The following is a 25,994-nucleotide window of genomic DNA, read 5'->3' on the forward strand; positions in this document are numbered from 1 at the left end:
GCGGAGGTGGTGCGGAGGTGTGGCAGACGGGAGCGGAGGTGTAGCAGGCGGGAGGTGTAGTGGAGGTGCGGCAGGCGGGAGGTGTAGTGGAGGTGCGGCAGGCGGGAGTGGAGGTGTAGCGGAGGTGCGGCGGGCGGAAGCGGAGGTGTGGTGTATGGGAGCGGAGGTGTGGTGTACGGGAGCGGAGGTGCGGCGGACGGGAGTGGAAGTGGTGCGGACGGGAGCGGAGGTGGTGCGGAGGTGCGGCGTGAGGGAGCGGATGTGTAGCGGAGATGCGGCAGAGGTGGAGCCGAGGTGGGGGGAGCGGGGGAGCAGAGGTGCGGCGGAGGTGGGGGGAGCGGAAGAGGAGCGGAGATGGAGCGGGCAGAAGCGGGCGGGAAGGTGCAGGCAGGCAGGTGCGGAGGTGGGACAGGCAGGAGCGGAGGTGGGGCGGGCAGGCAGGAGCGGAGGTGCGGCAGGCAGGAGCGGAGGTGGGGAGGGCGAGAGCAGAGACTCACTGTTGGGGTGGGTGTCCAATAGGAACGATCCGTCTCCAGTCACGTGGTTCCCCGGTGGCTCACGCACACACACTGCTTTCCTGCTGCAGTGCTGTGTAAGGGATTCCTGCTGTCCCCTGCCGGCTGAAGACACCTCCGATGCTGCCACCGCCACAGGACCTCTGATGCTTGTCCTTGATATCGCCAGTTAAGTGTCAAACCGGGTAGCCGGGCACCGGGCCGGGTAGAACCATTGATTTTGGCCGGGTACCCATTACCCGGTTACTACCCAGTACAACACAACTTGTAATCCTTTTTTCTGTAATCTAAGCACTGTATTTTTTTTATATATATATTTTTTTTTTTTTTAGTAGCCCGGGTGGTGAAAAAGTGATTCCACCTCAAAAACCGTGCTCGTGGTCAAGTGAGACCAGGTGCGCTCCACATGTGACAAAGTCTTCTCCGGAGAGTAGGTCAGTCCGTACCAAGAAACAGTCCTCTCCAGCCGAAGCCTTGGATTCCTGTTGTTACATTGACGTCGTCATCCGAGGAATCCGACGTCCATCCTGTTCCCTCCTAGTGCAGCAGACGCCGCAGGAGGGTCCAAGTCTTTAGGGTGTTCGGCTGACGCCTACTAACCCACCGTGATCTTCTCCCGAGGGATTGGCGGTCACTAGCCAGCACTACAGTCTTTGCTCTCCGAAGAAAGGGGTGACGTTAACCCAACACCAAACAAAACAAATTCATGGTGCGAGTGCTCCGGTGCTCTGTGCAATGCAGTGCAGGAGGTGCTCAAACGTACAACACAAAAAGGGTGTGCACGAGTGCACGCCTGGCCCTTAGCAAGGCCAGGCGGTGACAAAAATAATTGGCTTGTCCCCTCAGCGGAAGGCAATAAGGGGGGCCAAAGTGCGGGAAAAATAGGGGACGGTGCAAAAAAATCTGTGCAGATCAAGTGCTCGTAAGTGGAGGCCGCCGCCCAAACAGCCATCCACAGTGCAGCAAGTGATGCTCCCCAGGTGTTCCAAGCCTGGGGTGCAAGATTAAAAAGCCCGGGCTACTTTGCATCCGCCCTCTCAGCCCATGACCAGACCAAGTGATGCAACTAGGGCTATCCTTCACAGGACAGACTTTTTTTTTTTTTCCTCGCGAGAGGGTACACCCTCTCGCTCATCGGATCCCAGTCCACTTCAGAGGATAGGGAGCTTGCCCTTGGACTGTCCAACCGAAGTCAGACCCGCCCTCGGTGCCCAGTTTCCCTGGAGGTTTCAGCCCGAAAGCCTAGGTCTCCAGGGACATTGATGCCTTCCTCCGTTAGGATTCAGGACATCCGTCTCTTCCTCCCTCTGGCCCGAGGCCCGCAAGGGAGTTCACATCATATCCCCTCTTTCGAGGGTTGTTCGAATGCCATCCCCCCTTAGCCCGAGGGCTCAGGGGTTCTGTGGTCCTGGGCCTGGACACCACCTCTCAACAAGCTAGAGGGCCAAATGCTTGCCACAGACCTTTCCTACTGGAGCCCATGTAGGATAGTACTGCATTTGGTCATAGCTGTGCAGGTCGAGAGGAGCACTCATCTCGCTTGATCTTAGCCAAAAGGCCGAGAAGCGATAACCATATATACCATAATACTGAGTTATATATATATATATATATATATATATATATACCATAATACTGAGTTAAGTTATGGTGAGTAAAAAAAGTGACAAAAACCCTCCACAGGAAAGCAAATATGCAAATACAACTGTATGCTCATCTGCATGTCTTAGGCCGGTCTGCAACCCCACCTTTCCCCATTATCACCCAGCATACATCTGGGAAATGACAGAATCCCTTGCTGCAGTGGAAGTGCTGTATGCTGGGTGATAATGGGGAAAGGCGGGGTTGCAGACCTGCCTAAGACATGCAGATGAGCATACAGTTTTATTTGCATATTTGCTTTCCTGTGGAGGGTTTTTGTCACTTTTTTTACTCACCATAACTTAACTCAGTATTATGGTATAGCCTATCCCATAGCCTCTTATGCATATCCAGTTAAAATCAACCCCACACTGATGAGACCCATCAAGGTCGAAACAGCTGTCTGTGGGTGGTTTTCTGGGTATGCACCTTAACCCTGGCTGTGCTCAAAGCTGTGACCATGCAGCAAGCTTAAGCCTATAGGGAACCATGTTAAAAATGGTTTTTGAGGCAAAAAGTGACACTGTGTGCTCATTTGCATGTCATTTCCCAGAATCCCTTGCTGCAGTGGAAGTGCTGTATGCTGGGTGATAATGGGGAAAGGCGGGGTTGCAGACCTGCCTAAGACATGCAGATGAGCATACAGCTATATTTGCATATATATAAAAACATTTAATAAGTAATACATTGGACTCTGACTGTTGCACGCTCTGGAGAGAGTATTTGTTTTCAGACATTCTGCTACAATGGATTTTTGTGGGTTAAAGTGCATAGTTAAAGTGCAATTAGATTGTAAGCTCCTCGGAGCAGGGACTCCTCTTCCTTAATGTTACTTTTATGTCTGAAGCACTTATTCCCATGACCTGTTTTTTTATATGATTACAACATGTATCACTACTGTGAAGCGATATGTACATTTATGGCGCTATATAAATAAAGACAATACAATAGTTTTGTTTTCTATAATAAACAGGGACCTGGGACCCTAGCAATTATTGATATTACATCTTGAATTTGCATTTCCTGGGTGGTGGCAGCATATAGATATGATTGCAATTGAGTAAGGGGCTAATATTAAATCATCGGAGGTACCTTGCGGAGGTTAAAGATGAGTGGCTTGGAGTAGCTGTGTGTATTAACCCTGATTGCACATCCAAGTCACGTGCCCACTAGTGTGCTGTTCATGACAGGTGGTATATGGGGACGGATTTAGGGAAGATATAACTCATCTGAGGGACCTTGGTGAAGACTGGGGCAGCTTGCGAGCTGTGTATTAACCCATGTCCTTTTGGGGAGATATTATCCATTTGAGGGACCTTTGCGGAGGTGAAAATGGGACCATCTGCGAGTGGAGTATTAACCCTTGTCCGGTATGCAGGTCACGTGCTCACAGGGGTGCCGTACGTGACACAAGCTGAGACGCAGCAGGTTACATCCTTTTTAAAAGTCCCACCTACAGTAGGACCAAAGTCACTAATCGCTGTGGCATTTTAAGGACTTACATCTGGCTGATGGATGCTTCCCCCCCCCCACCATCTAGCACCTTTAAGTATTTTAACATCATGTTTTAAAGTTGGTTTGTAATCATGTTGAGCTGAGATCTGGAAGGAGTTTCAATTCCTTTGGCTGCTCCCTTTTTTCAATAAGTGATTGCACAGGGAAAGCACCTCCCTGCCCTCCTCCTTATCTGTATCGGCCCTCTGATAAGGACAGGGCGTGATAAGGGTATAGAAAGCACTTGATCCTATTCAGAGGCCACATAGAAAGGCAATTTGTAATCTGTAACAAAAGCAGACACATTTTTTGTTTTTAGCATGGTCACATTTGTATTTTTTTGGCTGGCTAAATGGGATTACACCGTTAAAATGCACATCTAGTAACCTAACCCCCGACGCCACCTCCTTCTCATATTACTCATCGCCACAAATAATTTCAATAGGTGAAGAGCATCTTGACAAATTGATGTAGAGCAGGGGTGGCCAACTCCAGTCCTCAACGACCACCAACCGGCCAGGTATTGGGGATACCCCTGCTTCAGCACAGGTGGATTATTCGTGGACTTAACCACCTTTGCTGAAGCAGGGGTATCCTTAAAACCTGGACGGTTGGAGGCCCTTGAGGACTGGAGTTGGCCAATCCTGATGAAGAGGTGCATGTTTGAAATGCCTTTTAGTCTCATTGTAATGACAAACCAAGAGTTTGTGGACCTTGGTACTCAGCTTTGTTTTATTACGACAATGGATTTTGGCGTAACCGTCTTCTGTCAGATCCAATACACCATACATAGTTTCAGTATGTATGTGTGTATGTATGTGTGTGTATATGTATGTATGCCGTGGTGCTGGAGTATGACATTTTCTTCCACTTCTAGCTGTTATGAGTTTTATTATAAGGGCATCTCTCAACACCTAAGGCTACGGCCCCAGTTCCTGCGCTGCACACGCGCCTGCGAGGCTGGCGGCGCGTGCAGCCGAATTCCCCGGTCTGCAGGGGGAAAGACAGGGGACGGGGCCGTGATTTCACCCGGCAGGTTCGGCCTCATTGGCTGAACCACCGGGGGGCGTGGCATAGCGCTCCATTGCTAGATCCCCAATTTTCTTGCAGGCTGGAAAAACTCACCGCGCAGGGCGGAGGCCACCCCTCGCAGCAGCCCCGGCCCCATTGAGGGGCGGCTCTTGTCCCTGAAGCGTTCGCCAAAGCGGGCGCTGCAGTAGCCAGCAGGGACGTGGCCGTAGAATTCTTTCCAACAAAAAGAATTCTTATAGAACACACACCTATTATACGATTTCCTCTCTTTCTTCTCTGGCATATTGTGCGGCTATGGCAAGGGTGCTCAACTCCAGACCTCAGGGGCCACCAACAAATCAGGGTTTAATGATATCCCTGCTTCAGCACACATGGCTGTCAGAATCCCTGAGCCATCTGTGCTGAAGCAGGGAGAATATATATATATATATATATGTTACCAGGATGTAATACATTGTGAGTTACCTCTCGTTTTCAAGTATGTCCTGGGCACAGAGTTATAACAATACATGGTTACATTAAAAGAACAGGGTTATATAGTCAATTCACAGACATTTCATGGACAGGTAGAGTTGGAAAATTGGGTATAGGGGATAAAGGGCTGGTGAGTTTCAGATTGAAATAGAGCAGCTTTAACATCTCCAAACGGCCAACACCCTTTGGCTGCGCAAAGGCTGTCCGCCTTTGGGGCAACACAGATGTACACTGGGGTGGTTGAGATTCAATGCAGTTGTGAACAGTTCTTTGTGTCCTCTTGGCTCCTTAACATTCCAGTGGATGGGGTTGACGTTCCACAAAATACAAGCAAATGTTAACCCTTAGCACACTGGTCCTATGCAGAGGGGAGCCCCATCAGGCTGTCCGCCTTTGTGGCAACGCAGATGTACACTGGATATCCCGAATACTGCACCAGTTGGTGGCCCTTGAGGACTGGCGTTGGCTGCCAAAAACAAAACGTTCCCCTTATTACAGCACTAGGGTGGAGTGGAGGTGATACGAATGTCAGGGCTGTCGTTTGTGGAATTTAATAGTAATTCAGAACCTGTTTTACATTGTCGGCTTTGAAGTCATTTATAAGGCAGAGGGGCACGGGAATAAACTCCCGTGATGGGAGAGGAGACCTAAAACAGTTTGGGCCACATTTAGAAATTAAAAGGAGTTTTCTATCAGTGTAGAGCCTGGGCGGGGAGTGCAACGGTTGTAGGCGACAGATGGACACTCCTTAGTTATTTATAGTGTTGTTTTAGGGTCAAAGTGCTTCTTCTAATGGAACTAAATTGCTCTCATAGGAATCTTGCCATTATAAGAACATCTTCTCACAGCACTGATGTGGCACTACTAATGGATGAAGGCTGTGGTCTCCTATGGAAGAATATCCTATTTATTTCCACATTTAAACAATACTCAGTGACTCATTTTGTGGGACACATTTCTGTTATAACATCCCATCCCTAGCCCCAAAGCATCTCTTCCTCAGCGAGCAGCAGCCCAGTTATAACAAGCATCTTCTCACAGTTGTAAATTGTGCATTTCTATGGGAGCAATCCCTTCACTGCTCTCATCTGTGGCTGCACACTTTGCTATGACCAGATCCCACTCCCCAAATTACAATCATCTCTAAAAGAAGGGTCATTTCCAGCTCTACTGCCCCCTCTGCTGGTCAGCCTGGCTTGGCTTTGTCAACACTGGCTCTTTGGTATTACCTAAAGATGTAGCAGATGTTGTTTCTCCCGTTAACGCAATGCGATAACGAAGTAGTAACAATGAATACAATGGTAATACGTGCGCTCTCTCCTTAACGCACACACCATTTGTGTTAATGGGGCTAATTACTTCTGCTACATCTGTATATAGCAGGGTTCTGTAGGCGGTGGGATGTGGTGAAGGGCCTTAATGCAGCCCCCCGACTCTGCTCCTGCTAATTTCATACAAGTTGCTTACGCAGGGAAGCGCAATATTTCCCACCGACACTCACTAAGGTAATGTAAAATAAAGCTGTAAAGCTGTGTTAACAGCAAGCATTAGCTTTTATGGGTTCCATGAAACAATGGATTTTCAGGCAAAAGGTGACACATTGTGAGCTCATTTGCATGTAATTTCCCAGAATCCCTTGCGGCAGTGGAAGCGCTGTATGCTGGGTGATAATGGTGAAAGGCGGGGTTGCAGACCTGTGAATGTGCTCACAAGTAATCTTTTTATTTGCTATATGCAATACGGTGGAGGTTTCTTGTTGCCTTTTTCACCCATCATAACTTAAAACATATACATATACAGATACATTACTGAGACTCACGTGTAAAATAAGGTAATGTAAAAAAAAAATATATATTTTTTTTTTTTTTTTTTTTTGTCCTTAAGCGTTAAAACAAAAAAGTTCTTTAAAACGAAATAAAAGGGTAGGTGTGAGCGTTTAAAAATACAAGGAAGGTATATTTATGGAGGTGTTTCAATGCCGCAGAACCCCCCGGTACAAACACTTCACCTCGTCTGTCTGAAGAGCACACAGGTTCAGTGCTGCGCACTGTTACTTTGTGACATGAAGCGTCCAAAGTCTTATAAACCACCAGTAAGATGGTAACCTAACTCCTGAGTAACCATGGCCCTGGCAGCATCTTCTGAAAAATCACAGTTACCGTATAAATACAGCCCCCCTGCTAGCGACCGCAGGGTGCCGTTACAAATCGCTCCTCCTGATAAGCTCCTGTTCCCAGTCACATTCCTGCTGTCACAGGGGCAGACTTAAAAAAAGGTGTATGGAAGAGGCCCGGACTCCTGCCGCACGGGATGTGAACACGCGTGTGCGCGCTTCCACTTAGGAGACTCTGCTCATCACCTCCCCAGCGATATTCAGGTAAGCCTTGGCCTGCAGGGACAAAGAAGTCTTATTTATCCATAGACACGCAGGACTGAGCATCCCTGGGAGAATGTGCAGGCCACGTGTACTCCATCTCTGGGTATATGGGGAGTGCGAGCGCGTCCTAGCCACATTATCCAATAATAAGCCATTAAAAAGCAAAAGCTGCGGATATTCACTGCATTAACCCCTTTGCTGCCAGAGGCCTGCAACACATTGCTCAGACTTCTCTGGCAGCAAAGGAATGAATGGCTTCTCACCCCATTCTGTGTATAAAAGTGGGTGTCTTAGGGTGAGCCTTACACTGCCGTCCTGTGGTGTACCTGTAAATGGAAGATTTCGCCACCTGTGTACACAATTACTATGTCAGTTAACGCTGCACCTCCTCTGTCTCTAAATGGGACTGTAGCTGTGTCTTTCTTTGCGGGTTATTAGGGACCCGCCTACGCTATTCTCCCGTCTATAAATGCAGAGTGTGGACAGAACTGTGCAGGTATTACTCATTCTCTACAGGCTCTCACCTCATTGCTCTGCGGGTCGGATACCACTACAGGTGTGCCCCGGTCGCAGGATTCCCTAATGTTAAGGTGCAGGGGCACGTTTCCTGGAAATACAAAGTGCAACTTTATAAAGTAATCAGTAGCCATCTTGTGTTCGTAACGAGACTGGTCTGCAGGATAAGAGGACCGCACTGATTGGAATACTGCATTTGATGAATAGTGCGCTGTCTCAGCCTCAAAAGGCCGAGTCCCCGGCAGCCGCAGCTGTGCGAGCCACACACAAAGCACAGCGCTCCATGGGGCATGCCCCAGTCGGCGTGGGTGTGCAAAGCGCGATGACGCGACCGCTGGAAGGGAAGACAAGAATGTTGTCTTTCCGTGCAGCGACGCGGTCACATGGCTGACTAGCAACCAATGGTTGTGCAGATAGTGTCACTGTAGACCAATGGAAGAGCAGACCAATGGGAGTGAAGTATTGTCCGTCAAGGCCACGCCCCCCAGTCATGGCCACGCTCCTCCCATCGCTACACCAAGACCGTGGCTTTTACTGGTGCACGCACAGCCAAGCACGCCGCTGCGGCCACCGGGAACTCAGCCTAACAACTGTTAGGGGTCAATTGTTGAAGGGTAGCTTAGACTCTGTGCTTCTTGTCTGGCCTCTCCCAGAGGTCAATGCTGGGGGTGACAGATCTCAGTCTCCTGTCCATTTGTTCCTGACAATGTCTCTTTTTGAATAAATGTGTGTAACTACTAAAACACGCCTCAGCAATGTATGGGGAAATCATATTAAAAGTGTCAGCAATCAGTCTGCCACCACGTCCTTTGCATGTCTCTGCAACAGTGAAACAGGTGAGGGGACCGGTCCCTCCATCCATCCTACCCAGGACATCCAGCCCTAGGGACTGTGCCAGGCGCCGAACGCCTTCCTCTCCGAAGATGTGCGTCTCGTGCTCGCATTTCGGACACCGGAACACACTCATGTTCTGCACAAGGCCCAACACCTATAGCCGGAAAGATACAGCATCCACACTGCTCATCACCATCAGAGAGCCAACAGCCCACCCCATACTGTGCTGAGCTCATTCCTTTAACCGCTAGCCCTCCATGTACCTACCGGATCTGCGCATTAATTATTAACCCCTTCAACCCCGGAGAAGCCCTCACAGTACAAACCCGATTTGCAAATGTACACTTAACCCGTTCATTGCCGGATGCGCAAACCCAGGGTAACTGATGTATATTTTCCCTACGATATGGCTGGGTGACATGTATGTGTCTCACGCTAAGAAGCTGCAATTACGGGAGGGTCGTGGATACAGGAGCGCTAGCACTTACAGGCACATTGACTTTATGAAACATCTCTGCCCCTCTGCGTGCGTCCAGCAAGGCGATGTCCTGCGGCGTTGAGACTATCACTGCGCCTGTGAAGATGAATCATCTAGTCATGGTCTTCCCACTCTCTGCCTGTAACGAGATCTTGGCTCCCACTGCCTGCTGCTTCTATCTTTGTACATGCAATGACCTACAAAGCTAGGCCAGAGCTGGGGACATCAACCCTTAACTGCTTCACTACTGGAGTGAATGATACAAAGAGGAAATAGAAGAGAGGATGGGTTCACCTTGCCAGAAAATATATCAATTTATTAAGCAAACTTTAAAACCATTGGCTTTGTCAGTGGAACACGTTTTAAAGTTTGCTTAATGAATGGATTATTCTGCAGCTCCCCGGACACTTGAATCCCTGTGACTCGGACGATCTTCCTGGCAGGGAGAAAGCGGGGTTTGAGAATGTTTCCCTACCTGCGATGGGGATATTCTGGGAGACAGATAGCTGCACATCCCCAGTTCCAGGCGGCATATCAATAATCAGGTAATCCAACTGACCCCAGTCCACCTGTAACAGGACACAGAGCTGAATCCAGCGGGAGGCCTGCAGCCAGTAATGCACTATACCAGGGGTGGGCAACTTCAGTCCTCAAGGGCCACCAACAGGTTACAGTTTCAGAAACTCCCTGCTTCAGCCCAGGTGGCTCAATCTTTGACTGCACCACCTGTGCTGAAGCAGGGATATCCTGAAAACCTGACCTGTTGGTGGACCTTGAGGACTGGGAGTTGGCCACTATGCCATTTTACTTCCATAGAGCGAGGACTGCGCCCTCTGCACTACACGAAAACAATAGCAGGCGTCTTTTACCATTTTTGTATTCAGACTATTTCAGTTCCTTCTCTGGAGATCTTACTCGCTAAATAAGAGACTATTGCTTGTTCTTATAATGACAGACATGCATTGAGCGTATAAGAGACACTGTGGGCGAGTGCTGCATCATCTGACTTCCAATAGCAGCACTCACCTGCCGCAGTAACTTCTCCACAGCAGACATGACCATCAGACCTCGCCACACAATTGGTGCTGTCTCCTCCACTAGAAAGCCCATAGACATGCTGAAACAGAGACACACAAAGGGTTCATTGTGTTGTACAGAGTATCTCCCCTACCAGTCACTGAATCATTACAACATAATAGTGTTGTGTAATCAGTCATGTTTTGTGTTTGTATTAATCAGTCCCTGACTCACAGTGTGTTAGTAGACATGTAACTAGAACATATTGTGTGTGTCTGTTTAGTCACTGACCGAATGTGTGTGTATGCTTTTGAATCTGCCTCTTCCTAGTCAAAGAAATTGTGAAGTAGTAGTGACTAAACTGTATTGTGTGCCTGTTTTTAGTGGCTAAACCATATTGTGCCTGTGCTTTACAGAGAATGTGAACACAGCACAGTAACGGGGACTCCTAACCAAGACAATTAGTAATTTGATAACGAAAAACAGCTTGATCAATAGCCTTTAAGAAGTTGAAATAATTTGTGTAGAAGTGTTTTTCAGAACAATTTTTTAAAATGTTTTTGCCAACAGTAAAAATCTATAATGATGGGAAATTATCCTATTTTTAGCACACACAAGTAACCTCTTGCCAAAATATCAGTAAAATAATTATAAAAGGTAGCTATAGCCAATTTAACCTCTTCCTTACCAGGAGGACAAAATCCATTGTGATATTGATACAGTAGTTTAATAATGTATTCATCTTTTTAATGCACAATGAATTTTAATTGCAATCTCTTAACCATTATATTTTGTTTGATGTATACACCACCCACCGCTTAGAGTTACACTGATTCAAACCTACACCTTTAATATTCACATTCTCTTCTCGCACCGTGTCTGCTTGTACAAGATTCTCACATCTGGCTTCTAGTCAGGGAGACCCTGCAGGAGTTTGGTTATCATCTATACAGCCCTGCTGGATTCCCTACATACAGGATCTCTGTAAAGAAGCGGCAAGTCTAGCGCTGTAATAACAAGTAATGACAGAGAGGAAGGTCCCTCACCAGCGTATGCCGTAGTTCACGAGAGGAATCATCAGGTTCTCTAGGAAAACGGAATAAAGTGGAACATTTCAGGGGGAACATACTCCGTGACATGCTCCTGCTAACCCACCACCTTCCCCCCCCCCCAGTGCCCCTCACTCAGACTGGACATTGTTTATTTATACATCTGTGAGTCCAACAATATATATTATCTGCTATTGTGCCAGGTCACATCTGTCATCACAGCATGACCAGGGGAACAGATGTGCAGACGTGACATGTTTTTAACCCCATTGCAGCCAGAGGGTTTAAAGTGGAAGGCCCGCCCAAAATGACTGTAGTATAAATATTTGTCCGTACTCTTATTTTTGCTTTTACAGGCATTGGCGATAACCACGGCAACCTGAAAGATTCTAGCGTCTTATTCTTTAAGGTCCGAAGTGACCATTCAGGCCGATTTTGGACTAAAATCCCCACTGATGTCAATAGTAACGGGATATATAGAATGACACCCCTCTCTCCCCTTTAGTGTTTGTTAAATCAGCTATTTTAAAATCCAACATGGAAGATTTTTTTTAAACATAACTCTGACTTCAATGCGGTTATGGACCTGCAGGAGTGTTGTGCATTGTCCTGCAGGTTTAGATGGCTTGGGGAGAGCAAAACGTACTCTCAGATAACTCTGGATTCCCCTTCAGATTCATCATTTTGGGAATGGAGGGTCCATACACATCTGCATCAAGCAAACCCACTGCTTTTACCTGGAGCAAAAGAACAAGTACCGAGAGGGAGACAGTGCACATGTACTTATTCACTTTATCCACAAATGTTTAAGCAGGGTAGTGAGTGTAGGAAGAGGGAGCTTACACTGCTACATGCTATACAGAGGTGCCACATTAACAACTCATGGTTTGGCAGAGCATTGTGTGATTGAAGGGAATATATGCATTTCCTCCGTCTGTTTGTGTGACATGGGGAAGGGTTAGAGAGGTATGTAAGAAGATATAGTAGGAGTGTTTTAGGGAGAATATAGTTAATGGGAGGCATGCACTGCTGCTGCCTGTGCTGTGCATTCACTGCACATAAACAGGAGGCTTAATAAGCTTGTACTGTGTGCACCTGACACATAAGAAGCATGTGACAGAGGTATGGATGCCACAAGCGATTACAATTTTGCAGCGTGTCTCACTGATGCATTAACTCACCGGGTCAATTGCAGCTATTCCCAAGGCCAGGTTTACTGTCACAAAGAGAGGTGATTGTGTTAGATAAACTGCACTGCCCTGTTAGGCCTTCTAATGCACAGAACCCTAAGTCACTGCAGGAACCAGGTTACCATCAGAATGCCCTCTGTGTACAGGCAACGTTACCTGCTGTGGTTGACTTGCCAACGCCGCCCTTTCCGGAAGCGACAACCACCACATGCTTTACACCAGGAATCAGTTTCTGCTTCGGCAAACCACGGGACATCACCTGAGCTTGTCTGTCCTTGAGCTTCTCCTCTCGAGATGGAGAGGACTAGAAGGAAAAAACAATGAACAGTTAGAATTATACACACACAGATACCCAACAAGCTCTGAGAAACCCCAAACATTACCACATAATATATATATAAATAAATATATATATATATAGCTACTTCCAATGTGACAAAAATACACAGTGCAATCAATACCTATATATTCACTTGAAAAGGGGTCATTTAATTTAACCCGTTGGCCAAAGCGTCTTAAGCCTGCTGCCACTTTCAAGACATGACCGTTAGCAGGTCCTAACACTCCCTGAGTTAACATTCTTATTTACCTGTATAATTACAGGAAGAATGATCTGCATTGGATCTGTCGTAACCTGGCAAAATGAAACTGACCTGCCAGCTTGGAAAGTTGTGTATATATGTGTATATTGTGGTAATGTTTGGGGTTTCTCAGAGCATGTTGGGTATCTGTATGTTTATTAACTATGTCCAGCTAGTCTCAGATGTTTTTGGGAGGGTAGTGGCCCCTCCTCCTCCCAAGGTTTAAAGCTGCAGTTCAGTCAATATCCTGGATGTGTGTTTTTTTTTAATAAATCAGTTCTGCAGTAAGAAAAAATACTTTTAGCATTTTGTTTTAAAAAACAACAACTTTTAAATACCAATTTTCTTGTATTCTATTTTAACAGCCATTTGCTAAGGCACTGCCCCTTCATTTCACAAGCCCTGGCACACCCCTTTGTCAGCCCTGCCCTCCCTCTAGCACATGTCAATGCAGGATTGCTCATGAATATTCATGAGCTTCCACTGACAGACAAGCAGAATATAAACAGATCCCTTCACTAATTATGTTACCAAATTTCAACCTATCAATACATGGAGAACGAATTGACCTGCAGCTATACAGTTCTTTAGGTAATTAGAGATTGCACACATAAAACTATTGAAGTAAAAAAAAAAAAAAAAAAAGAAAAAACAAAAAAAAGACTGAACTGCAGCTTTAAGTTCACCCCTCCCCACTTTCCAAGTTGTCAGCTCAGTTTCATTTTGCCAGGTTACGACAGATCCAATGCAGATCATCCTTCCTGTAATTATACAGGTAAATAAGAATTTTAACTCAGGGAGTGTTAGGACCTGCTACGGTCATGCCTTGTAAGTGGCAGCAGGCTTAAGACGCTTTGGCCAAAGGGTTAAAACTAAATTACCCTTTTTCAAGAGAATATATAGGTATTGCACTGTGTATTTTTGTCACATTGGAAGTAGCTTTGGGCATCTTTGTTTGTCTTTTGTAAAATTATACACAGACTGATCTACAGGCAACGGGGGTTACTTAGCATGCATAGGTGGCAGTTCTGGAACTGGAAGCATTACTTGGGGAAAGTTTTGCAGTTCTTAAGACAGCTGCAATACAATGTTTCCATAAAGGAAGGTATTGAACACTATGCGGTCACTGGGATTAGTCTGGGTCATCCGCTTACAAACACCTTCTTGAAATACATGAGATCCTCCTTTAACACAAGATTCGCTGAGGAAATCTGATCCAGATGCTGAGGAAATCTTGTTACGAAACTTACAAACACTCCTTGGGTCTCCACTCCCCTCCAAGATTGTAAGCTCCTTGGGAGTAGAAACCACCCCATTATCTCAGTTTGAGATAAACCATACATGTATTCTTTTTTCTTACTGCCCTCCCTCCTACATTGTACTCCGCTGCAGAATATGCAAGCGCCACACAAAAAAATAAAGTTCTATTAAAATTGTTTTAAACTGAAATTAAATACACGCTTACTATTGCATTTTACATTAACAATGATAGTGTTATTAAATTGACACGGTTATTATAATTATACATTGTGTCCCCAGCTCGGCCTTACCGAGTTCCAACAAGCAGCAGATCCCGAGTATTGCCGTCCAAGCAGGAGCCCAGCCCGGCACCTGAGCCCAGCTATGAGGCCTCCGCACCCCAACATCTCCTGTCACCTAGCAACGCATGCCCTTCACCTGAAACCATGTGCCAATGGCGGAAGTATGCGTACCGAACCTCCCTCTGGGTCAGCCAATCAGCTTCCTGCTAGTAGAAGCCGAGGCTTGGAACGCAGCAGTGACGTGCTGGCAGGTGAGTGGGAGCTGAGGGTTTACGCCCGGTGTGTGGCAGGTCACTGAAAGCACCGGATTCTTAACCCTTCCAGTGCCGAATGGGGTCTTATTGGCAGTGAAGGCGTTAACCCCAGTTGCATGCAGGTCCATGTAGTCCCGATCTTTGATGGCTTCTGAGCTACAGAACCTTATATCTGACATATTAACTGATGAGATTTGGGGTTTCTGGACCATCAAATATTATTTTAATATTAAAGTGCTGACTGTATTGACACTCCATAGAAGTGCTTGAGATGCTAGTGTGTGTGTGTGTGTGTATGTATGTATGTATACATACATACACACACACACACACACACACATTTATTATGTATTGTCTCCAAACCTGGGACAGCTAATACATTGGCTATGATCCAGTGCAGCATCCTGTCCCTTCTGTGGGATAATAACCCAGCCAATGCCGGTCACAAGCCCGGCTGAAAAATGGGGAGTGTTGGTTCTCATGGCAACAGAACTGGAAAATTAGCCAAGAACCCAATGGCCGGACAACAATTCCGAAGCGTGGAAACACTAGAGGACGTATTGAACATCCTGCCGCTGGCAACGCATCGCTCCCTACCTTGTAGAAGATGAAGCGATGTCGTTTATGGAGAATACCTACCTGTGGGATAATAAGGTCCAGATCCCATATCTCTGCAATACATTGCTGGGCAGGCTGGTTGTAATAAGGTTTAATACCAGCTCTCTCCCTATAATGCTTTGTATGTGTTGGAGAAGCCTTCTACATTTAGACTGTAAGCACTTTTCCTTTCTGCCCATGATTACATTTATAGTTAATGCTTTGACGGCCTCTTCAGGGCTGCCCTCGTTAATGACATTTCCAATGCGTTCTTTAAAACAAGCTTCTGTTCTGTGTCCCTGTGCCAGGGGAGCCTGTGACTGCACATGGCAGAAGGTGGCAGGGAGGTGGCTGCCCGCACTGTTCTTCAGCAATGTTTATACGCCAAGCTGCAGGTCAAACCTCCTGATCAGGACTCAGAGGCAGAATGGGCAGAGGTAACAAAATGGCACGAGTCAGTGGGGGATCTGTAATAAGATGGGGCAATTTGCTCTTAAATGTACTGTCAGTTTGCATATATTTTTTTATTATTGTTTCTTACATTTGAAGTAAAGGTTATAACCGCACCTCAGACCTGGCTGATTTGTCTGACGCAAAGAGAGAGGCAAACTGCCAGTTATAGGCGCAAACTTTGATTCTTTGATATTATTATAATATTGCACTAACTTTCCTAACTGCTCCTATACACGCTCCCTATAATGCCTCCCCCAACTGCACCTATTCCGGCTCCCTATAACTCCTCCCCCAGCTGCGCCTATATACACTCCCTATAACTTCTCCCATACCTGTTCCCTATAACTCCTCTACCGTGACCTATACTTCCTCCCCCAACTGTGCCTATATGTGTTCCCTATAATTCCTCCCCCCAATTACGCCTATAACACCTCCCCGCAACTACACCTATACCTCCTCCTATACCTGCTCCCTATAACTCCTATAACCTCTCACTTTAACTCCTCCCCAAGCATTCATTGGTGCAAACAGAGCAAAATTGTAGTAAAACACCTTAATCCATTGACACAAAGTCAAAACGTTGTTGGGGCGATGCTCCAGTTTATCACATTTTGTACATATGGCCCCATGAGAAATTCCCAGCACACACAAGATATTAATGCACTATTAAGTTTCCCTCCCCTGTTTGCAGATACACAGAGGTCTGGTTATCTACGTTTGCTTTTTCAAAGGAGCAGATAATGCTGTCATTCCAAAAATGGGTAGGTGCGGAGCTAATTCCATGTTTCACACCTAAAGCACAATACAGTATGTATTTTAGATTTGACAAGGGATAAACTTCATCATCTCCTACTATTTCCCTCTGGGTAGGGGCGCAGAGCATCTGCAGTAATATGATCATGCTCACATAGTTTTGGGTCAACAGACCATTTCTGTTTAAAGCTCTGTTTTTAAACACTTAGAACAGGGGGTTCTCAACTCCAGTCCTCAAGACCCTCCCAAAAGGTCAGGGTTTAAGGATATCCCTGCTTCAGCACAGGTGGCTCAATCAGTGGCCCAGTCTCTGACTGCGCCACATCTGCTGAAGCTGGGATATCCCGAAAACCTGACCTGTTGGAGGGTCTTAAAACATTTTGTCAGTGAATGGGATGAGACTAAAATGTGTCAGTTTTCTGGCGATTTAGGGGCTGACGTTTCATGAAAATCAGATTGTTGGTTTTTTGATAACTAGATTGCTAAAAACTGTAGTTTTGAAATAAAATACTTTTTTTTATTATTGTTTCCCAGCAACAAAATGGTTTAATAATTGAAAATGGTGCTCAATGAGAATAAGAAATATATTTGAAGAAAACTTGAAAAGGACATAGATTGTTGGTGCTGGTACAGCACAGCTATGATCCTGATCTCCAAAATATCAAATATAGGAAAGAATGAAGCAGCAGGACTCCAAATTATGACCCTGCATTCACCATAGAGGATTTTTAATACACTGTTGTATATATACCACAGCAATTTTTTTGCACATTGTTTTGTACACCATGGAAATATATCCTAGCATCATTGTTGAATAAATATTTTAATGTTTTGGATTAAGAGAACTGTAGGAGGTTTTTTGAGCAAGAGTTCAGAGATTTAATTCATTCTCAATATTCTATTGCATCACATCTGGACGAGTGTGTGTGTATGTATATATATATATATATATATATATATATATATACATATATACATATACAGTGGTTGACAAATCACCAAAAAATCTACTCGCCACACAAAAAAATCTACTCGCCACTTAGTACCAAACATGTGCTGCTTGGGCCAATATTTACTCGCCCGGGGGTTAAATCCACTCGCCCGGGGCGAGCAAATGTATAGGTTTGTCGAACACTGTATATATATATATAGGAATCTTGTGTGTCTCATTCAATAGGGAAACACTTGTGTCGTCTGTTTACCCTTATCCCATTTGCAACCCAGTTACTCTATATTCCTGAAGATTATTAGGTCCTTGTCTGTTTATATATTTTCCTCCAAATTAAAGCAAATAACAAATAAAATGCATAATTCATAGGACATCATACCAACGTCTCAACCCCTCTCTGGGGATCTTCCTCAGGGCCCATTTATTTATTATTGGCTTTAAGTTGGAGTGCTGCTTCATACTTTCCTAAATAAAAGGCTTTAATAGCTGTTTTCCAAACTCCACAAACCTCTAGATCTAGTCCCAGAAATGTATTTTATTTATTTATTTATAAAATGTGTTACCAGGAAGTAATACATTTAGAGTTACCTCTTGTTTTCAGGTATGTCCTGGGCAGTTATAATGACAAATACATGGTTACATTAAGTGAGCAGGGTTATACATTATATACAAGACATTTGCATGCACAGTAAGAGATAATATATGTTATAGACGTATGTAACAATTACAGACAAGGTTAAATGTGAGACAGCTTTAGTTTTGAAAGAATTTAGAATGGTGGCGGCGTTTAGTGTCTCCAGTAGACTGTACCAGTTTTGGGGTGCACGGTAAGAGAAGGAGGAGCGGCTCGATGCTTTATTGAACCTTGGGACCATGAACAGTCTTTTGGAGTCAGATCTCAGATGATAAGTGCTGCATGTGGTAGGGGTGAGGAGCTTGTTCAGATAGATAGGTATCTTGCCCAGAGAGTATTTGAAGACAGGAAAGATGAATTTTGCGCCTAGACTCAAGTGATGACCAATCTAGTTCTTTGAGCATTTCGCAGTGATGGGTGTTATCGTTGCATTAGAGAACAAAACAGCATATTGAGGGTATCAAGTTTGCTAAGGTGAGTTTGGGGTGCCGTGCCATATACTATGTCCCCATAATCTATAATTGGCATTAGCATCTGCTAAAAAAGGCCCATTAAAAAAAATCAACTAGAAATTGATAATCTATTGAATAATATAAATTGAAAATCAAAGAAAAAACAACAAAATGATTGACTTTAGTGGGGGAGTTTCTTTGAAAAGCGTTGCAGGCAAATAGGTTAAAGGCAGTGATCCCCCACGTCCCATTTGGGTGAGGTGGTGCTAGCAGTGTCCCCGCAGGGTTTTGACACTGTCCCTCTCCCTCCTGCAGTGAGCTCTCTGTTGAACGTGAAGCTGAGTGAGCCCGACAGTGGGAAGCACGTGTCAGTCCTGGACCTCCCAGGTGACGTCCTCATTGTCCCGCAGGCCACGCTGGGGGGGAGGGTGAAGGGCCGTGGCATGCAGTATCATTACAACGCGGGCAAGGAACAGGGTATGGAGCTGTACTCCCAGCTCGTAGCCCAGTGCCAACATGTGCTGGAGGACAATCCCAAGTGGGCAGAGGCAGGAGCTGTGCTGCGACACGGAACCTACGGGAACAGACAGGTCCTGCAGCTCAACACCAATGGACCGTACACCCACCTGGTGGAATTCTGACGGCTGTTGCAGTATTCCTAACCTAACGCCCTGTGTCACCATGAGATGTGAATCCAGCCCTTGTGCAACCCGGTGATGTCTTGTGACCCGTGCAACCTCTTGCAAATATATTTTGATAGGCAGTAACTTTTTTGTAAAAAAAAAAAAAATGGTTGCCGGTACCCGACCTTTTACCTTCTCCTGCTCCTCATGCTACGTTGCGGCTTCATGTCGCGCCTTGTGATGTTACGGCGTCACGTTGTCATGGCAACGTGTCGCAGTTTGTTGTCATGGCGAACTGTCGTCACAAGGAGAAGATGGGAAGCAGTAAGAGAAACAGGTGCCGTTACGCAGTACCATCACAAAAGCCCAGTTGACAGGTACTGCGGAACCTCTGTCCAATGTATTATATATACTTTATCAATGTCTTTGTATTACAATTAAAAAGTAAGTCATTAAAAATATGGCAAAACAATGATGGCATCTTGAAGACCGACATATTTGCCATTACCACGTTTTTTTCAGTGCCCCATGTAACTTCTCAGGGAACAATACAATGCTATGGTACACAGGCATAGAGGCAGGAGGGCAATACTGCACTTGGGTAGTAGTCTGCCAGGGTATTATAGGGTCAGTCCCTCCCAGGGGCAGATTGGAGGTGAAATGTGGCCCAGGCATTTCACTTACCTGCTGGCCCTCCTCCCGCGGTGTCATGATGTTCACTGTGATATGCCCACAGAACCGGCCCACCAGGGCATGCCTGAACGCACAAAATGGTAATCCGCCCATGATCCCTCCTAACACCAAAGTGTACTAATGGCATTGATGGGTTAACTGGTCACATCCAGATGATTGATGCCTTTTGTACACATCTGACACCTATAATTATTTAATGTCGGTTTGTAAACAGGGTGAGCTGAGACTTGGGAGGAGTTTGATTTCTTCGGCTGCTCCCTTTTGTCTGATGTCACTTTGTGTTCAACAAGAGTTTCCACAGACAGAGACTCCCTCTCTCACCCATCCGTACCGGCTCTCTGATAAGGACAGGGATAAGGGTAAAGTTTTTTTTATGACAAACGCCCCCAGAGGCACTGAAGAAATGGAATTTGTAATACATTTCCAGAGACAAAGACAGCCACAATTTGATTTTTCCAGCGACCGCAGTCTGACGTCACTGTCGCCGGCACTATAAGTGTAGCCTAACCCACGCCAACTGTTCTCTGTCTTTGACTCTCTACTCAGACCACTGTCTGTTACATGTTTTTCTTCCTCTATTTCACCCGACTTTGACTATTTCAAGACAAAGGTGGATTCCATTTGCCAAAACATCCCCTCTGTATCCTCATATTCTACACCTCTTCCTAACTCTCCTCCTGCCTTCGTTGACTCTTTTTCCTCTGTTACAGAGGAGAGTGTGAAGCTGCCTTTACCACTTGCCCTCTTGACCCCGTTCTCTCCCATCTCCTCAAACCTCTCACTCCTACCCTAATCCCCCCACACAAGCATATTTTCAACTCCTCCCTCTATTCTGGTAACTTTCCTTCAAACATCCATTAGAATCCGTCCCGCAAACCGCCATCGTATAGCGGATCCAATGTTAATCTGCGGCGGTGAGCGTCGGATAATGTGTTCAGCGGAATGCATTATCTGGCATCGGATTATCTGTTTGACGGGTAACAGACCGTTGGATAGAGAGGACCACCTGTACTCAAAAACAGCAAAGCTTGACACTACATGTCTCTAATTATCGCCCTGTCTCCCTCCTGACTTTTTGCCTCCAAACTCCTTGAATGCCTTGTATTCTCTCGCTTGTCCCATTTTCTTACCTCCTATTCTCTCCTAGATCCTCTACAATCTGGCTGTTGCACCGCTAGCTCCACTGAAACAGCACTCACTAAAATAACGAATGCACTCCATGCTGCCAAATACAAAGGTCATTAACTCTGCTTATATTGCTGGACTTATCTGGATCCTTTGATACTGTGGACCTCCTTCTCCGTCACATTTTCCATACTCTTGGTATATGTAACAAAGCTCTATCCTGGATCTCCTCTTACCTCTCCCATCATACTTTCAGTGTCTCGTTTTCCAACACCACCTCCTCAATTTCTCGGTGGGGGTACCCTAGGGCTCTGTCCTGGGACTTCTTCTCTTTACACACATACACACTCTAGGTGACCTAAACACATCTGTTGGGTTTAAATATCACCTCTATGCTGATGACACACAAATTTACCATTCAACCCCTGACCTTAAACCTGCTGTACTGACCAAAGTCTCTGAATGTCTCTCGGCTATATCATCCTGGATAGCAATCTGCCAACTCAATATTAACATGTCAAAGACGGAGCTCCTCATACTTCTCCCAAGCCTGGCCGTACTGCCCCTTCTACATTACTTTTTTGTAATCCCAGGATAGGGTTAGCGGTGCACAGGAAAAATAGAGCTCAACACATACAAAACAAAGTTAAAACCGATTTATTAGTGCAGGTGACATCAGGGATGGGTGGGCAACAGGTAACTGATGCGTTTCGTGCTTTGTCAAAGAGTAGGGTATCCCCCTGGTCTCCCCTGTCTTATAGGCAGCAAAATAGATGTCCAGAGACAAAACCCGAAGTGTCGTGGCTCCTCAACCTGGGTGCATCTCAAAATAGCATCCCCCATGTGATGGGGATGCAGGAGGCAACCTACCAGGTGAGAGGAGCGACGCCCCCGGCGCGGAGGTTTAAACTGCAAGGTCAGATGACAGAATTGGTCTCTGGACCCAAGACCACCATACCGTAAGTGACGCGGCGCCAGCCTGCATCAATCAGGGACGGCACCTCAACAATAGGGACTCGGCTAACTAAAGGCACAGAGCGGAGCAGCAGCATCCCCAGCACGGAGCCTATAATACAGGGAACAATACCAGATATAGTGAACATGTAAACATATAAGAATATACAAACAAACAGACTAACAGAAATAATGTAAACATACTGAAATACAAATGTATCCTTGCCGTGTGTGTGTGTGTGTGTGTGTGTGTGTGTGTGTGTGTGTGTGTGTGTGTGTGTGTATATATATATATATATATATATATATATAATCAACAGACCTATTTATGATTATTTATAAGGGACTGACTTAAAAGCAAAGATGATATGAACTATTGCACATATATAATGCTTAAATGGATGATAAACATGAAAATATAATTTGAAAATAAATAAAATGCATATTTATAACAAATAAATAAAAACTAAAGTTCATAAAATAAGAAAATAAAACAAAGAGCAAGAGATGTATGCATGTACGTACATATACATGCATACAAATATATATCACATGACAGGCCAGAGAGCAGAGACTCTGCCAGGGTCATGTGACACGGCCCAGGGCCACAGCCTGCTTCAGATCGGAGCTCCGCAGGCCTGAGAGCAGAGAGCCGATCAGTGAGCTGGGCAGGCCTTGGAGAAGAGCGCCGATGCACGGGCGGCCCCGGCAGGCCTGGCAATGGAGCCCCGATGTGAGATGCCCGCTGGCGGGATGGAGCTTGGTGACGTGCGGCTGCTGCTGGACACAGAGCGGTTGGCGGGGCTGGTGGAGCCTCAGCGGGGGCTCTGTATTCTGGAATGGCTCCGGTACCTGAGGAGGATCCTGCCTGTCACTGCCCGGGTATATATTCCGGGAACCGGAGGGGGGAGAGACACCCCTAATATACTGGGGACCGGAGGGGACACACCTCCCTAATTTCTGGGGACCGGAGGGGACACACCTCCCTAATTTCTGGGGACCTGAAGGGGGAGAGACACCCCTAATATTCTAGGCTCCGGAGGGAACACATCTCCCTAATTTCTGGGGACTGAAGGGGACCCTGCTATGTATACCTGGGACCAGAGGGGGCCTCCCATATATATACACCTGGGATCTGTAAAGACAACCCTCCCCCTATATATACCGGAGACCACACCCCCTATATACCGAAGACTAGAGTGCTAAACCTACCCTTGTCTGACCAATATACATACCTAACTAACTTAGTGCTAACATAGTCTTATTCACCCATCTACCCAAATAACACTCCCCTTATCTTGACATGCATACACACAGACATTACCCAATTCTGTGTGTGTGTTTATGTTTATTTATGTTTATGTTTATACACATACACTAACTTTTCGCATCTCTGTGCCAGTCTCAGGAAGGACACAGACCTTGCTCCCTTATTTCCTCCGTAAAGTTTGTGGAAGCCTGGGGTGACCTATTCCTGTGTACCTGTCATTTACAGGCCGATATAAAGGAGAACCAGCAGCAGTTGGTTGAGCAGCTGATGTCGGTTATAATGGGTTTCCCAGGACCCCCAGCCCGCCGGCTTTTGGCTCATAACCTGGCCACTGTATACGGCTCCGGAGATAATTTCTCTGTATATGAGACCATCAATAGGTGCAATGAGCTGATCCGCAGCAAGGACGACTCCCCCAGCTACCTCCCCAGCAAGCTGTGAGTGCCCCGCAGAGCATCGCTCCACCCTGCACAGTATACCACTGTCCGCTCTACCCTCCCTGCAGTGCGTTGCACTGTTTATTCTCCTTCCTGCATATTGGTGCTCCTCTCTGCCAAGGAGGCCTGCACAATATTAGTGTGTGTGTGCTTCCTCTCCTTCCTGCAGAGCGTTGCACTTCCTTTTCTTTCCTGCAGACTGTTGCGCGCCCTCTCCTTCCTGCAGACTGTTGCGCGCCCTCTCCTTCCTGCAGACTGTTGCGCGCCCTCTCCTTCCTGCAGACTGTTACGCACCCTCTTTCCTGCAGAGCGTTGCACTAGCTTTTCTTTCCTGTAGTGTTGCGCTTCCTGCAGAGCGTTGCGCGCTCCCTCTCCTGTAAAGTTTCACTTCTTTAACTGCAGCCTACACCTCACTGACTCCTACCAGCTAGACTCTAGAGCAGGCCTGCACAACTCCAGTCCTCAAGGGCCGCAAACAGGCCAGGTTTTAAGGCTATCCTTACTTCAGCACAGCTGGCTCAATTAGTGTCTTAGTATGACTGAGCAACTAATTGAGCCAGCTGTGCTGAAGTAGGGATATCCTGAAAACCTGACCTGTTTGCGGCCCTCGGGGACTGGAGTTGTGCAGGCCTGCTCTAGAGAGACCTGCAGAACGTTACTGTCATGGTAGACTAGTACTTATGAACAATTTTATATTTTTGGGATTCTCGATTGAGCATAACAAGGCGGGCAAAATAAATTGTCATTTATTTCCTTTATAGACATACACACGACAACCTCAGAATACACTTAATAATCACTTACTGGGATGGGGAAACAAAATTAATTTTCCATTGAACGAAAGATGAAGAACCAAAGTCTCTGGGTTACAATCCTTTTGGCTAGGGCGCAACTTGCTTGCCCGATATTTCCGCCAAATGTAAAAAGTTCGGGGTTCGTTCTGAGATCCCCAGCGCTAACGAATTCCTGAAGTAGGGATAAATCCTTGGTTACGATGTTTTAACTGAAGGAGCAGATGATCGATGCCGCCACCACTCCTAGAAGCACAGACTCACAAGGAAGTGGTTGTAGATTAAAAAAACTTTATTGGCTACATAAAACGGATATCTTGACAAACACTAGAGACCTCCTCCCACGCGTTTCAAGCAAGGCTGCTCTTTCTCAAGGAGTGTTTTATGATGTTTTAACCCCTTGCGTTCCGGAACCGCTGCAGCTGTACTTGGACAGGATCTTGAACCACGCTTGGATAAATCATGAATCACTCTGGGACTGGGCTGCAGGCATCTTTATAGGGTTAAGGGTCCTATACCTAACATACACACCCAATCCCTTCCGTGGGAACACTTTTTCCACCTATCCCAGACTTGCCAGTAGTTCATAGCATGGACAGAAGTGGCTTCCTGGTTTGCACGGAGCATGTGCAAACCTCACACCTGAGCTCCTTAGCATATCCGGTCCACCCCCTTTACCTGGCGACAGCAAGTCTGGGATCTGGCCACAAGGTGTGAACAGCCCATATGTTGGACCGGTTCCGGGTACTTCACAATTTCCTGGCTGTCTTAACACCTAGGGTCTCTGAGGCTTTTCAACTTCGGATTTCTCATAGACATTGAGGCATTTACTTCGCAGGGGGCCCTTTGAAGTGCGGAGATGAAAGACCCTCCGCTCATTTACTCTTAACATATATGCATGTTAATACATTCATTGCTGGGCACAGGAAAAGCTTCCTGCCGGTACTTTTTAAAACATAACTAAAATACAGTATATATATATATATATATATATATATATATATATATATATATATATATATATATATAATGTCAGATAAGGCAGTTGGCACTCCAGTACGTGCTGGTAAGCCACAGGTGCACGTCCCATATAGAGAATTTACTTATACGTTACCGTTCCAAGGATTGGTAAACGAGACAGCACTCAATGTTGAAAATCAAAGTGTATTAGTGAAAGCAAAAATACATCCAGAAACCCAACGTTTCGGTCCTACAGAATGGGACCTTCCTTTGTATCCCCCTGAGGAAGGTCCCATTCTGTAGGACCGAA

At 46.0% G+C, this 25,994-nt stretch overlaps 3 protein-coding genes across 6 annotated transcripts in view; 2 read left to right on the top strand and 1 right to left on the bottom strand.

Annotated features, from left to right (window-relative positions):
* Positions 1-4,354: 4,354 nt before the first annotated feature.
* NUBPL (NUBP iron-sulfur cluster assembly factor, mitochondrial) lies at positions 4,355-14,910 on the bottom strand. The gene is made up of 11 exons (XM_075613165.1): positions 14,749-14,910; positions 12,774-12,921; positions 12,609-12,643; positions 12,074-12,164; positions 11,425-11,464; positions 10,388-10,478; positions 9,837-9,930; positions 9,372-9,457; positions 8,917-9,037; positions 8,058-8,140; positions 4,355-7,545 (listed from the first exon to the last, which is right to left on the bottom strand). Exons 1-11 carry the CDS (start codon positions 14,842-14,844, stop codon positions 7,495-7,497), a joined length of 936 nt encoding a protein of 311 aa, XP_075469280.1. The 5' UTR covers positions 14,845-14,910; the 3' UTR covers positions 4,355-7,494.
* Positions 14,878-19,926, top strand: DTD2 (D-aminoacyl-tRNA deacylase 2). 4 transcript variants are annotated; one of them, XM_075613166.1, is made up of 4 exons: positions 14,878-14,990; positions 15,899-16,027; positions 16,735-16,804; positions 19,147-19,926. In XM_075613166.1, exons 2-4 carry the CDS (start codon positions 15,917-15,919, stop codon positions 19,470-19,472), a joined length of 507 nt encoding a protein of 168 aa, XP_075469281.1. In that variant the 5' UTR covers positions 14,878-14,990; positions 15,899-15,916; the 3' UTR covers positions 19,473-19,926. The 4 variants fall into 4 exon arrangements, with proteins under 4 accessions (XP_075469281.1, XP_075469284.1, XP_075469282.1 ...); XM_075613169.1 differs by lacking the exon at positions 14,878-14,990 and adding an exon at positions 15,007-15,029; XM_075613167.1 differs by lacking the exon at positions 14,878-14,990 and adding an exon at positions 15,341-15,765.
* A 2,932-nt stretch (positions 19,927-22,858) lies between these two features.
* The window catches only part of HEATR5A (HEAT repeat containing 5A), a 61,742-nt gene continuing 58,606 nt past the window's right edge, over positions 22,859-25,994 (top strand). The window contains 2 exon segments of the mRNA XM_075613191.1: positions 22,859-23,108; positions 23,722-23,933. Coding sequence (XP_075469306.1) covers positions 22,947-23,108; positions 23,722-23,933 — 374 coding nt within the window. The 5' untranslated portion in view covers positions 22,859-22,946.

This window comes from Ascaphus truei, chromosome 9 (genome assembly GCF_040206685.1).
Source record: "Ascaphus truei isolate aAscTru1 chromosome 9, aAscTru1.hap1, whole genome shotgun sequence".
In the NCBI taxonomy this organism is placed as follows: Eukaryota; Metazoa; Chordata; class Amphibia; order Anura; family Ascaphidae; genus Ascaphus; species Ascaphus truei.